The sequence below is a fragment of the Epinephelus moara genome, chromosome 22, assembly GCF_006386435.1.
Source record: "Epinephelus moara isolate mb chromosome 22, YSFRI_EMoa_1.0, whole genome shotgun sequence".
Taxonomy (NCBI): domain Eukaryota; kingdom Metazoa; phylum Chordata; class Actinopteri; order Perciformes; family Serranidae; genus Epinephelus; species Epinephelus moara.
The window spans coordinates 39,143,492-39,159,269 of NC_065527.1; the positions used below are offsets into that span (position 1 = coordinate 39,143,492).

The window sequence follows — 15,778 nt, forward strand, 5'->3', positions numbered from 1 at the left end:
GATTTGCTGCATCTCCGAAGTACAACAAAACAAAATATTCAAATGTGGCGCTACGGACGGCGGCGGAAGTGAGCAAGAGGGTCGGAGTTCAGGGAGTGATGTGATGGCGGATGTAGTGTGTCCCAATAGTATGCATACTGCATGTATACTGCATACTACACTACATACTTTTTAAGGGCAGGTGCAGTACATACTAAAAGTATATAGTAGAAGTATGCGATTTGGAACGTAGGGCTGGACTGTCTGAAGGGAGCAGACCTTCTACAGATGCCTGTGACATTACAGAGTCACATGTCACTGTAAAAGTCCTGTCCAATCAAGTTGTGAGACTTGTGTCTCACTAAGGTGTGAGGTGAAACATCCTGGAGATGGGTGTCAAATAGCTGTCTTTGTTTGGAGAACAAATTGCATGCAGGAAAGGAAGCCTTTAAATGCCCAGTTTAGATTTTATCAAATGACAAATCATCTGTGGTCCTGTGAATCCCAACAGAGACATATAGGTTTTTATGTTTGTGGAGTCAAAAAATGCGATCTTGGTTGCAAGTTTCAGATGTCTAGCTCACAGCTGACAATTTCTCCACATTTGCTCATGTTACATTCAGAGGAACTAGATGAGACGAACAAGCCAGTTTTGGTTTGACCTTTCCATGACATTCCTACAGGCAGCAGTGGCCATTTGCACACCAATGGGGCCCCATGTCATGCAGTAGGTGCCCTTTTTTCCTTGTGCCCCTGCCCTTCATAAATCCTGATTCTGTCACTGAGAGAGAGAGAGTGAGAGAAAGAGAGAGAGAAGCTGTGTGAGAGCAGGCAGATGGAGATGGCTTTGAAATGTCTCAAACTCCTCCCTTTTATTCCCAAACCGTAGGCCCAATCGTCAATCTGAGCATACCAGCAGAGACATACACTCATCCCGAACCCAGACATATAGGTTATTATGTTTGTGGAGTCAAAAAATGCGATCTTGGTTGCAAGTTTCAGATGTCTAGCTCACAGCTGACAATTTCTCCACATTTGCTTGTTACTTTCTGAGGAACTAGCTCGCTTCCTGTTGGATTTAGGTCAGGGGTGTCAAACGTGATTTGTAGGTCTCGAAGAGACGAACAAACCATTTTTGGTTTGATCTTTCTACGACATTCCTACGGGCCGCAGTGGCCATTTTAGTGTGTCTAGGTGGCGCGAAGATTGTCAGGAGGTTTTGGGTCATGTCACATTTAAGAGGGCATAAAATCCAAACCGTTCGAGTAATGCCAAAGTTCTTCAGAAGCTCTGTTCAGCAGGAGGTGGCATGTGATGTGTGCAAGTTTGAAGCCGATACGATAAATGGTGAGCCATTTTAGTGTGTCTACGTGGCACGAAGACATTCAGGAGGTTTTGTGGCACGTCACCTTTAAGAGGCCATAAAATTCAAACCGTTAGAGTAATGACAAAGTCATTCAGAAGATCTGTTCAGCATGTGTTGGCCTGTCATGTGTGCGTGTTTGAAGCTGCTATGATAAACAGTCTAGCAGAAGATCATTTTTGAACAAAGAGATTTGTAGATGTCGATGACACGAACAAGCTGTTGGCCGAGGTCCCTAATAAATGCATCAAAAACAACAGGGTCCTCGCCCTTCAGCCAAGGTCCCTACTAAACGCAGCAATCCTTCGGCGAGGACTCCTCTGTGAGGAGTCCTTTACGGGCTCGGTCCCTAAAAAGAATAAACGTACCAAAAACAATAGGGTAGGGTCCTCTGTGAGGAGTCCTCTGCCTACAGGCTTGGTCCCTAATAATAATAATAATAAACGTACCAAAAACCTCACCCTAATTAACAGTAATCCGTATGACAAAATGAGACATAAAGAGAGACAGAGAGAGGCTGAGAGAGATGCAGGACAGACAGTAATGACAGCTTACAACATTAATTTAATAATAATACAATAATAATTATGGCTATTGTGGTACAATATGTTATAGGCAGGCCTGGAATTTCGTCATTTTAGGGGCAAGGCCACTTAGCCTTTCGTGTTCTCAATTTTTTGAGGGCACAAAGGCCGAAAGCCAGGGCAGCAAGGCCATACAATAAAACGATGAACAATGAATTTAATTTAAGGACTAAGGATGTATAACTATCTGTGAAATAGTAATAATAATAATAATAATAATAATAAGTAATAATGTGATTTATTTAATAGCACTAATAAACCCAATGTGTTTTAAATATAGAACAACCAGGTTTATGTATTTATAAGCAAACAATCTTAATATGTTTTGAGTGTACATGATAAACTGATTCACTGAACAAGACTGGCTTACAATTATTTTTGATGTGTTGTTAGATAGCTAACAAACAAACAAACTACAGCAGGGCTATTCAATTACTATTTCAACTGGGCCGCATTTCAAAACCAGATCATGTCGATGGGCCACATTTTTAGCAGCGAGCAACCGATCCACTTTTTTTTGCATACATATATGTATATATATTTATATATACAGGCATGGCCCTCCTCAACATGATGCAGAAACAGACTAAAAAAGAGCTATCAATGCACAGAAGCATAATAAGTGACATTAACAGTATCTAATAACACACACTATCTCTCTACCAGCATCTCCCTCTCCCCTCTCCTCCACACACACACATGCACACACCTCACCTCCTGATGCTTTCCTTATAGGTCAGTTACACAGGATATAGTTTTATACAGTCCATGGCAGCAACAGTCATGTTTACAACAACAAAGTCACTATTTAAAACCCAATAATATCTCACTGGAATATAAATATTCCTCCTGACATCACAATACTGAGTGAAGAAAGTCACGTTATCTCAGCATGAAGACAAACATCAGTATCAGTCATTCATCCTGCTCTCTGTCCCTCCTCTACTGAGGACACTCACTGTCTGCAGGTCGGCTGCCTCAGGTACATGTTCAGATAAAGTGTTAGCCTACATACAGACAGCTTTCATTTTAGTTTGTCTTTAACACTTTAACACCGCGAGCGCGATGAGCTTGTGACAACCGCAATCATAAATTATAATAGCAGTGAATGAGAGACTGTGGACAGAGCGGGTTGAAATATGTCTTTCTACATGCTGATCACATGTATTGATAAAGTATTGGCTTGGTTTTATTGCACTTACTCACAGTAACAAGTGTAGCTGTCGTTAACTAGAGTAATCTTGAAGTTATATTCCCTTCATCTGCACCACGGCCTCTCTGCTGTTGAGTTTGTGTGTCAGTGTGTGTGCACGCGCTGTGAGGGGTGACATGCAGAGAGCAGGAGAGAGGCTGCAGAATGATGATGAAACTGAAACTTTAAAAAGTAACGCTGATAATGGCGGAGCTTACTATTATTACGGTGTTGATTAAACTTGCCTTGGGTTGTTTAATACCGGGTCTCGGTACCGATCCCTGCCCGGGTGTTTGATGAAGTCTCCTGGTTGGCCTGTGATAGATTGGTGTCAATCTGTCGTTATAGCCTGTCCAAGCGGTTCATGCCAGGCTCGAATCAAACCCACCACTGGTGATGTACTCATCGTCTCATTTGATGTTGCCCAATAGACTTTTTTTCAATTTTTTCTCAATAGACACAGGTGTCAAAGCCGTGTTGACAGGAAAGAGGCAGAGGAGAAAACCGCAAAATCACCTGGGGCAGTGTGGGCGGGGCATCAAGGCCACTGTGGCCTTAGGGCAGATATTTTTTTCAAGGGCACAGGGCCAAACTGGGCCCTCGTGGCCCTCGTAAAATTCCTGCCCTGGTTATAGGTATATTAAAATATGATAATACATGTATGTGACAATAGTCATATGTGTATAATGACAGTAGAAATATGAATAATGATAACAGCAGCAGCAGGAGGCATCTGGCAGGACCACAGCAGCAGCACAACCACACACGTCACACTATCCAGGCACCGCTGCGATATGAGTTACAGTTTTTCTCAATTGCTAAAACACATTTCACAAAACTTTCCTCCATTTTCCCAAAACTCTAAACACAACACACTTTTCTAAAGCTACATAAACAAAACCACACCTTCTCTCTTCAAAACTCAAACTTTCCCACCAAAACAGCTGCTCAAAGCCTGCAAAAATTTAAACACTATACGCATCATTACAGACTACAACAAAACAACTGAAAACTGAGCACATTTTTAGAAACCTTACAGTATCTGTTCTCAGAATATATCACTGTAGAGTATTGGGCATTCATAGATTTGTGTGTTTCACATGAACAGTATGTAAATCTACAGAAAATACAGTATGTACACTACTGTACTGCATCACAACTCAATGCAAACACTACAGAGGATCCATTATACACAACAATACTCATTGAAAATAATGTTCAGGGTGTGATGTTTTTTATTTATTTATGGAACTATACAACACACACACACTCCACAATCATTGTGCGGCATCACGTCATCGAGCTGGGTCGGGCCACAGGACCTCATCTACATCGCAGGCAATATTGTCCCTTGCCAGGCAACATGGGAAGAACGCCCTGGCATGGCGGATCCATCCTTGGAAGGCCTCCACAGGCACGTCGTCACAGGCCAGGTCCATAGCCCTGAGAAGGTTCTCTCTTGTGTAAGGTTGGCGGTCATACACCTTCCACCTCCATGACGAGAAAAACTCCTCTATGGGGTTGAGGAAAGGTGAGTAGGGTGGCAGACAGACATTGAGGAATTGTTGGTTGATGTTAAACCACTCTCTAATCTGGTTAGTTCGATGGAAGCAAACATTGTCCCAAATGATTACATAAATGGGATGATGTGCAGGCCCAGGATTCTGTTGCTGGCGGTCCAGGAGGATGTCTCGTAGCTCTGCCTGGAAGGTGAGGAGACGTTGGGTGTTGTATGAGCCAAGGACAGCATGCCGGTGGACAAGCCCCTCTGAACTCACGGCAGCACAAAGAGTGATGTTACCCTCGCGTTGGCCAGGAACCTCAACAATAGCTCTTTGGGCAATGATGTTACGGCCTCTTCGCCTTCGTTTCATGAGGTTGAACCCAGCCTCATCCAGGAAGATGTACTCATGAGGTCTGGCCATCGAGTCCAACCGGAATATCCTCTGTGAAAATGTGAAAGTGTTCAGGTGTTCAGAACAACAGTCAATACAGTAGCACAGTATTGTACAGTAATACTGTAGGCCACTGAGCAACACAGTATGTGCATCCACTGTACTGTGAACATGGATGTATACTTACTTGCACATACTCGTAACGCAGGTCTTTGATTCGATCAGAGTTGCGCTCAAAGGGTACCCTATAGGCCTGCTTCATGCGCACCCTTTGGTGCCGGAGAACTCTGTCTATTGTGGCCAAGCTGACATTGTCAGTGTTCTCAAAGTTGACATTGTCAGCAAAGACTCTGTCCCTGATTTCTCGGAGTCTGATGGTGTTGTTCTCCCGTACCATATCCACAATGAGGGTTTCTTGTGCTGGTGTAAATATGGCAACCCTCCCACCTCCATGTGGCATTCTTTCAACTCTAGAGAAACAAACATGCATTACAGTACTGACTTGTATGTACTCTACTGTAAAAAACATGCATTCAGTAGAAGCATCAATGGACATGTTTTGCAATATAGCAACTGAGATGAAACCAATTGTACTCCACTATACTGTAAAAATCTACTGTAGTGACCAACACAGCAATACAGTACAATACCTGTTGTGTTCTCTGAATGCCCGGATAATGGTGGCCACTGAGAACCTACTCAAGTTTGGACGGACTCTTAGTCCTGCTTCAGCCATTGTCATGCCATGGACAATGACATGGTCAATGACTGTTGCTCGCATCTCGTCTGTAATGATGGTGCGAGTTTGTCTTGCTCTCCCTCCTGGGCCTGCTCCTCTCCCTCCTGGGCCTGCTCCTCTCCCTCCATGGCCTGCTCCTCTCCCTCCTGGGCCTGCTCCTCTCCCTCCATGGCCTGCTCCTCTCCCTCCTCTGACTCGAACTCCTCTTCCTCTGACTCTGCCGTCGTCCATTGTGTTCGTTTGGAACCTTCAGCAAACTGTGCACTCTGAACTGGCTTTTATAGGTGTGGTCACATCATTTGCAACAAGTGTCTTCAATTTTGAGTCGTTATGTTTAATGAATGAAGCCAGGTGTGTTCATTGTGTTCAAATTTTGCTGACTGTGGCAAGCGTTTTGCATCACATGAACTTTAATTTGATAATTTGAGCAAACTTTTTTGCAACTTGTGTTTTAGCAAGACAAAATGTGTTTAGATTTATGAGAAAAGGAGGATTGTGTTTCGTGAATTGTGTCTTAATGTGAAATGTGTTTATGGTTTTGGCAAATGGGGGCTAGTTTTATTAAACGTGTTTAGAGAACTGGTCATTTGGTTTGGAGAATTGGCTTTTGTGTTTTAGCAATTGGGAAAAACTGTAATCTGCGAGACAGAAGTGGTGCTTATCCAGAGAAGAGGCCAAGTTAGTGACATGCAGTAGAGCTGAGTTAGTGAGATGCAATAACAGGACATGAGTGTTAGCAAAGGGGAGAGAGAGAGAGAGAGAGAGAGAGAGAGAGAGAGAGAGAGAGAGAGAGAGAGAGAGAGAGAGAGAGAGGGAGAGAGAGACAGAGAAGGAGAGAAGGTACTTGGTGTATTATAGGGGATCCCCCAGCAGACTAGGCCTATGTCAGGCCAGAGTGCTGTTCTTCTATTACTTCACAAGATATGTAACAGCGCCCCCTATCTTATAACAGTGAAAACACGGATTGCCAGAATAGCTCGTCAGTGGCAGAGAAGGAGTTAGAATAGCAAAGGTGCAGACAAGAGGCGCAAAGATAAAGATGATTTAAAATGTTTTAAGATTAAGTTTAAAAACAAGTTTGCAGTCCTTACAGGGCAGAGTAGGCAGTGTGAAAAAGTGACATTTTTTAGCTTTGACTTAAAAGTGGTGTGGTGTGGTGCAGTTAAGTCCACTATGATCTCCGTAGTTGTGCTGATGTTCAGGAGCAGGTTTTCTGCATTAACTGTGAAACTGTGAAAGCATTTGTGACCATAACCCCAGTAAATAATGTAGTTTTGGATATCACAGCACTGTGACAGAGGTCAGACTGTGTCTCAGTTCCTGTTTTAGCTGGACTGAAGCTGTCCTGTGCTGCACTGTATACTCAGTTTATTTGTATGCGTTCGAGGGCTACTCATGGTCATTACATGTCAAATCAAGAGGTTTCTGTTTACCTCCTAGTTCTGTTCAAAGCTTATGTATCTGCTATTTGAAACAAAAAACTCTGTGAAATATAATGGCTGAATTTTGAAAATTGTGTAGGTTTTTTTTGCCACTGATCAATTTTTCACCCTAAACTAAATGTCGTTTACGGCTTGTTTTCACATAGCCTTTTCTTTGGCAGAAAACGCCAGCAGAGCGCTGGGGAGCACTTCATCTTCCCAGTGTTTTTTTAAATGATGTGCTACGAATGGGTTTTGTTTTTATGACAGCAATATTTTAACATTACTGTTAGCTATGTAGCTAACATAACACTATGTTAAAAGAGGGATGACTACACAATTAACAAGCTTACAACGTGTATGGTGATAAAAGCACAACACTGACCAACAACATGATGTTCACCAGTGTCAGCCAGTGTCCAGCTGACACACAGCTCAGGAAAGACATTACTAAAGGAGGGAAGGTGATGACACAGCCCCTGTCTGAAAAGTTAAGAGATTTTCAACTAGAAGCGCTCGAAGCGGCCACACAAAAAAGCCTGAGCGCTCTAAAAAAGAGATTGGTCTTCATGGTTCATGGACATTGGTCCACAAACTTCCATGCATTCTTCATGTTGGCATAGTTGACAGAGTCAAAAGTTTCTGTCATCAGCATGGGGTCCCAACATGGATGTATTGAGAGAACTGGATACAATGTAGAGCTTGGGGCCTCTTTCATTCATGTAAGAGTTTTCAGTGGCACATGAAGCCAAAATGGTTCAACTGCCGCACATTAAAATAATCCAGATGACCCAGGGATGATCTGCACTACTTCCGAACTTTGCAGCATGTGAAGCAAACACACTATAAACTTAAGCCAAGCGAACACAACAGAGCACAGCCAGCCATCTAAGTTCTGCAGGTCGCATGGCTAACTTCTGGTTTAGCTGCTCCACTAACATGAATGGGGATGCATTATTTAATCATGCAGCCTTTCTATATTTTCGAAGTGTCATGGGAGCAAATTGATTAATTTCAATGGAAGTTGTGATGCTCAAATCGAGTATCCATTGGTTCATAGACGTCTCTTTCAACATGTAAGTCAATGGGAAAAACATCTTTTTGGGCTGCAAGGCATCTTGTGACAATGTAATTACTAGGGCTGTAGTCTCCTGGTCGACTGGTCGATTATTTGGTTGATATGCTCTCGTCCGACCAAATTCTCATTGGTTGAATAATCGCTGTGTTACTTTCATACGGAGGAAAGTGCTACATTAATAGCTTTCCAGGATTAATCCATTATTTCCTGCGGCGGGAGGGACAAGCTAAGTTACCTGTGAAAATAGGGGTGTTTTCAAAACTCCTTTTGTTTAAACAACGTTGAACTCGTCCACCCTAACGCTCAGCATCGCGGTGACGCAGACCTCCGGTCTGTCGCTGTATACTGACACCATTTACCTCAGTGGAAATGAAGCTTGTATTTACTTGTATTTCACAGACAAGAAACAATAAATTGTGAAGACAGTAAAGCATGGGTGGCCAACCCGCGGCTCGCAAGCCACATGCAGCTCTTTGCCTATCAGTGTGCAGCTCTTCAATCCATTAATTAAAACCATCGGCGCGCGGCTCTTCCATCCTTACAGTTTTTCTCAATTGTTTACACACAAATACTGGTACTTGAGACACAATGACCACAACATGTAACTCAGGCACCAACCCCCTAAACCAATTCTGCTAAACTACAAGCACAATTCCTGCTTTACACTCAAATTGCAGTTCTAAAACCCACTTTTTTCAGAACACTACACACAATTCTCTGCATTTGGCACAATTTTCATGAAGAAAAGCTCTTGTTTTCACAAAGAACACACTGTCATTCAAAATTCTAAAGTTAATTGCCCTACTATGCACACTGACTCATCACATGGGCAAACACCTGTCACACAGTTTTACAATTAGCAATCAGAGCTTTAGCATAAAAGGGCAACAGGTGAGCTCTTTTGTTTTGGAGCAATGGATGCCAACATTGGAAACAGAGGCAGAGCCAGAGTCGGAGGAGTGAGAGTAAGAGGAGGAGGACGGGGAGGACGAGGACGAGGAAGGCCAAGGACCATAATCTCTGCTACTCTTGGCCCCTACAACACTGCCCATCTGATCACATTCCTAGACACTCTACACAATTTCCACTGGGCTGCTCTGGTTCGTAACTGGTTCACTGCCCACCCACGCTTTTTAGTTGTTTATCTCTCTCCATATTCTCCATTCCTCAATCCTATTGAGGAATATTTTTCTGCCTGGAGATGGAAAGTGTATGACTGAAATCCACAAACGCGTATACCCCTTCTCCAAGCTATGGAAGACGCATGTGGAGATATAGCAGTTGATGCTTTTCATGGCTGGATTCGCCATGCTAGGCGATATTTCCCCCACTGCTTGGCCAGGGAAAACATTGCTTGTGATGTGGATGAGGTGCTGTGTGCTGTGTGTGTGTCATTTGAAAACAAAATACCATTTTGAGAAGAAATAACATTGTTTTGAATGTAAAGTTTCATTTTGCAGGAGAATTGAGGGGTTTTGCCCATTGTGTGTGTGTTTTTTGATTTGTGTGTAGAGTTCTGAGAGTATGAGGCATGCTTTCAGAAAATGTGTGTAAACAATCGAGAAAAACTGTAATAAAAAATCATTTCATTGTTATGAGTGCGTATAGCCCTTTAAGAAATGTAACAGGCGTAAGTGGAGCAAGTGAGAGAGAGGAGTGCGCATGGGCAGGTGAGAGGGCGTGGAGTTCAGGAGGAATGCAGGACGACAGCGCGGTGGCGATATGCACAACAAAAAATGGCAGGGAAGAAATGCGTGGCTAAGCGAAAGTATGAAGACGAACAAAGGACATTTTTAGCAGAGTGGGAGAGTGATTTTGTGTGAGAAGAGAGTATGAAAGAGTGAGAGACTGTGTGGAGAGAGTATGAGAGAGGGAGAGACTGTAGCCTGGTTTCGGTCAGCCTGTTTAGATGCACATCTAGAAGTATCGCATCGGAAAATTATGATGGAAACGCCAAAATTCAAATTAAAATCCCCTGATTCACACAAACTAAAATACGCTCACTATAGCCGGGTTTTGGTTGATTCGAAAAAAATGTTGATTCGCAAAACGGGGGATGGACACAGTTATGTTCGAATTAAGTCTGACGTAGCGCACTTTAACCCCAACTTCTTCCGGTGTTTCAGGTTCACTCACAAGGCAACAACATGGCGGAAAACAACAACACAAGACTTGTGTGCACCGAGGACGAAATAAGAACATTTCTAGCCTTAATAGTAAGTCGGTAATGCATTTACAAGCTGGTTGCCAACCGCCAGAAAACATAGAAGAAGAAGAAGAATGCGAGACTTGTTTTGTTTCCGGTTCTGCGGAAAACTCATGCGAGTTCGTAGTTTTCACCAAAGTCCGTACATTTAATGCAAACACACAGGATTCGTATTTCTTTTAATGCGCATTTCCCAATGATTCGAATCACTTTTGGATGGAAACATAGCTTGTGTGTGGATGTGTGTGGAGAGAGTATGAGAGGGAGAGAGTATGAGAGAGGGAGAGACTGTGTGGATGTGTGTGGAGAGAGTATGAGAGGGAGAGAGTATGAGAGAGGGAGAGACTGTGTGGATGTGTGTGGAGAGAGTATGAGAGGGAAGAGTATGAGAGAGGGAGAGACTGTGTGGATGTGTGTGGAGAGAGTATGAGAGGGAGAGAGTATGAGAAAGGGAGAGACTGTGTGTGGATGTGTGTGGAGAGAGTATGAGAGAGTGAGAGAGTATGAGAGAGGGAGAGAGTATGAGAGAGGGAGAGACTGTGGGTGTGGAGGGGGTCGAGAAAGACAGTATGAGAGGGAGAGACTGTGTTTGTGTGTATCTCTTTTTGTGGTTATTCATTTGTGTGTGAGATAAATAAATCTGGAATAAACTGGAAATGTATGGATTTTGATTTTATGTTATTTCGTGTTTGTGTGAGAGAGGGACTGCGTTTGTAAGCACACATGTGTATGATGTGGCTCTTTGTAGTACCACGGTAATATGTGTGGCTCTTGCTATCTGACTGGTTGGCCACCCCTGCAGTAAAGCCTCCACTAAAATAGCATTTTAAGTCATGTGTGTGATATATCCTTTAGGGATTTATACTTTGGGATTTATCCTGGCTTCATATGAACAGAGGAAATCTCCGCTCGTCGCTAGGCTAATTTATACAATGTAAAATGCCATAGGCTGGCGCTAATAACGTTAGCATGTTGTATTGGTGGGGGAAATGTGTCCAGATAAAGACAAGTGTTTGTCTGTCAATGCTGCAAGTTAGTGAAGCCAATTTGCGTAGGCTACTTGTGTTTGAAATTGTCTCTATTAAGCCATATTTAATGTGTGTTTTTAAACTTTACAGCACTTAACAGAGTCCTCCACCGCCGACTAGCGTTTTGGAGGTGTAACTGCAGAGTGACACAGACACACCACTGCAGAAGTAAAAATAACTTGCAGATTTATTTTTTTTTCCCCACGACTAATCGATTAGTTGAAGATTATGTGTGACTTCAGTCGACCAAGATTTTCTTTGGTTGACTACAGCCCTAGTAATTACACTGTTTGGCCACTACAAGAAAAGGTTTTAAAGCCTGGCACACTTCCTGGAAGCCAGGGTCATAATAATTTACCTTCAACAGATGCAGCGTTGTTGATGGTGGGGGTCTGCAAGGCCATTAAATACATCACAATTTGTGGATGGAGATTTTTTTTCACTATATTACAGATTCTTTTCATTCCACCATTTTCAATATGTCTTTATCATGTCCTATGGTTGTGGTTCACTTGAAATACGTTACACTATGATATGACAATTTTTTGTGCATACTATACTATGACAGTTTTATGACATACTATACTATGAAATTTTTTATGGTATACTATACTTTAACATTTTCATGGCATACTACACTAAGAGATTTTTTTAATGGCATACCATGCTATGACATTTTTATGGCATACCATACTATGACATGTTTTATGTATACTATACTATGACGGTTTTATGGCATACCGTACTACGACTGTTTTTAATGGCAGACCAAACCATGACTGTTTTGTTTGTTTTTTTTTCATGGTGTACAATACTTTCGTTTGAATGCCATACTTAACCATGACAATTTTTTGTTGCATACTATGACATACATTTGTTTAAGTCATGCCAAACATGATGCTGTTTAAGATAAACTATGGTATGTCATTTTATATGTTTTTTAATGGCATACTGCACTAACACTTTTTATTATTTTCATGGCATTTTAAATTATTTTTATGGCATGCTATACTATGACACTATACTATTATAGTATGCCATAAAAATATCATAGTATAGTGTGCCATAAAAATGTCATAGTAAAGTATACCATTAAAAACGTCATATTATAGTAACTCCATAAAAATATCATGGTATAATATGCCATAAAAATCACTGACAAATCTCTAAAAATGACATTGTATAGTAAGCAATAAAAAATATCATATTATAGTAAGCAATAAAACATATAATAATATAGTATGCTAAACAAATCGTACATTATAGTGATGTATGCCATAAATCATGTTTTAGTGTAGTGTGCCATTAAAAATAAATAATTACATAGTATAGTGTGTTGTAAAAGAAAATGTCATAGCATAATATGCGATAGAAATACCATGACATAATAATAGTAATATTACACTACATTAATGCCAAACTATGATTACAACACAAACACCTGACCAACTATGGCAGGGTCATCTAGTAGTTAGTGAGATCCCATGTCAGCTTTAAATGTCCAAGACATAACAAAAATAAGCACAACAAGCACATATTTTCATCACATTAGTCACATTACAAATATTTAAAAATGATGCATACTGTTACAAAAAAAAAAGGAAATATGTTACACTGCCCCCAGGATTTTGGTTAGTACTTCTTGTTTTGGTCGTATTCGTGAGCTTTCAGAAAATGTGCAGAAATGCAGGTGATATGAATGCAGAGTACAGACAGAAGGCAGAAGGTTGTCTGTATTATGTATGTAACATTGAGCATAAATAAGCCCTTAGACAGGAAGCCATTTTTCAGGTTTAATATCTGAGACACAAGGAGCTTGTAACTTCACACACAATTGTCCACATATTGACCCATTTTCACACAATTTTTTATAGCATCCTAGCATTGAGTTCACACTGCCATTTCAGCATCTCAATATGACAATATATTGCAACCTTGACTCATCATTCTTACCATATCTCCAATTCTGATTATGTTAGAGCCCTTGAACTTTGGCACAACGTAAATGGAATACTGTATTTTCAGTTTTCCCCCTTTTTGGAGGTTGCACCAAAGCAGGTGAAACTGATTCACAAGTTTAACTGACTTGGTGTTATACTGTGACCATTAAGTGTTCCCTTCATTTTTTTGAGCAGTTCATATACTTTGGGAGACTGGCTGGGGCCCCACCAACTTTGCACTCTTTCCAATTTTACAGGCAAGTAATAGAAAATACATCTGCTTGTGCCTTTCAATCATCTGGATCTATTGTGCACCATCATGTCTGTTCCCCTACCACATTGTAATGGCTCTCAGAGTTATGCATATGAAGATACTGAACCCTACAAATGTCTTCCTGTCTAAGACATCTTTTAAGGTGTAGAAGTGAGAACATTCCGAGGGGCAAACAAACAAATGCAATTATCCAAATTCAGTGAAAATATTTTACAGAATTATATTTTTGGTGCTTAAAGTTTAAATCGAATCTACAGCATAAACAAAGCCTCCGTCTCATTTGACATAAAATGACCCTTCAGCATATCAGTAAATGATTAGTGTTGTTATGACGCCCACAGCAAGCCCTGAAATCTCCTTTGAACCTGCAGAGAGGAAAACTGGCAGTGAAATATCTCTTGCCCAACTCTGGTGAGGCTCAGTCGTCATGAGATCTGTTTTGTTTTGTGGGGGGGTTTCCAGTTACATTCCGAAGCTAATCAGCTGTAGCATCATGAATCTGTGGATCAGCAGTCAACTCCTGGTAGTGGGGCTGTTTCTAAGCACCTCGGCTCTGACACCTGAAGAATGCCAACCCTTGGTCACACCTCTGTCTCTGGCCGACCCTTCCATAGTAAGCCCTCATCTGTATGTTTGTTAGATATTAGAATTGAGGAACTGGAGCAGTATTCATCTTTTGGGGTGATTCTTCCTCAGTTTGTGCCTCTCATGGATTTGGATTAGCATTACATTCAAATCAGAGCTAAGCATACATTAGTTTTAAAGATAGAAACAGGACCACGATGAACTGTGCAGTAAGAAGGTATTTTTACCCATTTCTCAAGATGTGACTCTGTTTCTAATACAGGTAGCCATCTTTGTTTGGATTAGTAAGTGCTAAAAACTTAGCTTCATCCAGATGGTTATTATGAACATTTAAGAAATGCTATTAGAACAGCAGTAATTGTTGTTAAACATTACCATGTATCATTTAAACACAGGTTTGAGAGCTACAATATTCACTCAGGATTTTTTGCAACATTATTGGAGTCCATGTTTTGAAACTAATTAAATAAAACTAAAGAAGAGAACTATAAAAAACATTTGCAGCTATTTTTGTAATCTTCAGTGCGATTATTATAGGAAGTGATTACATGACTTATTTTTTTGGAGGTAGTAATTAAAAAAAAAATCATTTTTCTTTCTCCTTTTGTCATTAGCCGCAATTTTTGTCATTTGTCACGTGGACCTGTAATGAAAAGTCCTTTATCCAGCTGCAGATAGGTGGTGGAAGGCCGAGGGTCAGCAGTTTATTTATCAGGATATCAGGAACGATAGTATTAAAGGCGGAGCTATAATCCACGAAGAGCATCCTGACGTAGCTGCTCCTGTGTTCAAGTTGACTCAAAGCTCAAAATAATTCTCCACAGACATTAGCTAGCGCTAGCTAGCAAGTTCTGTTGGCTTCTTTTAGACAATGGAGGAAGATGACCAAGTGGTGCATTCAGAAATACTCATTCAGTGTCAGAGTGCACTCTGGCACAAACTAAATCATTCATAAATTTGGAGCGCTGTCTGAATGTACAGTTATGTTCAGTTATCCAGAGCACCGCATTCTTGGAGTGGCAGAGTGCACTCCGGGCACTGTGTCTGAGGAGACAGAGCAGTAGAGTGCTGAGTGGAGTGAATGTGTGATTAACTTAACCATTGGTTAATTCATGTAGAAATATAACACTCCATTTCTTTGACCAGCAGGGCTCTCATTTTAGTGTAGAGTGTCAGACTGAATTTACAAACGCACCATGTCTAGTCACTCACTCTCCAGGATCGTGGGTGTTACTAGAATAAGTAAACACTAAACAACGGGACCAGATTGACCGACCCACATGGATATGTACATATATATACAGTATCTCACATAAGTGAGTACACCCCTCCCATTTCTGCAAATATTTCATTATATCTTTTCATGGGACAACACTATAGAAATGACACTTTGATATAACTTAAAGTAGTCAGTGTACAGCTTGTATAGTAGTATAGATTTACCTTCCTCTGAAAATTACTCAAAACACAGCCATCAACATCTAAACAGCTGGC

At 41.2% G+C, this 15,778-nt stretch overlaps 1 protein-coding gene and 1 long non-coding RNA gene across 6 annotated transcripts in view; one reads left to right on the forward strand and one right to left on the reverse strand.

Annotated features, from left to right (window-relative positions):
* The window catches only part of LOC126383529 (uncharacterized), a 99,600-nt gene extending 85,285 nt beyond the window's left edge, over positions 1–14,315 (reverse strand). Inside the window, exon 1 of the long non-coding RNA XR_007569158.1 lies at positions 14,246–14,315. This is a non-coding gene — a long non-coding RNA (uncharacterized LOC126383529). The remainder of the gene's footprint in view (positions 1–14,245) is intronic.
* Positions 1–15,778, forward strand: part of LOC126383502 (uncharacterized) — a 131,263-nt gene that overhangs the window by 80,527 nt on the left and 34,958 nt on the right. For 4 of the 5 annotated variants that reach the window (XR_007569153.1, XR_007569154.1, XM_050034030.1 and 1 more), the window contains exon 1: positions 14,152–14,312. The exons of the other annotated variant lie outside the window; for it this stretch is intronic. Coding sequence is in view for 2 of the 4 variants with exons in the window: in XM_050034030.1 (XP_049889987.1) it covers positions 14,193–14,312 (120 nt within the window). In the remaining 2 variants the exon portion in view is untranslated. Of the gene's footprint in view, positions 1–14,151; positions 14,313–15,778 lie in introns of those variants that run through there. 5 annotated transcript variants of the gene reach the window in all.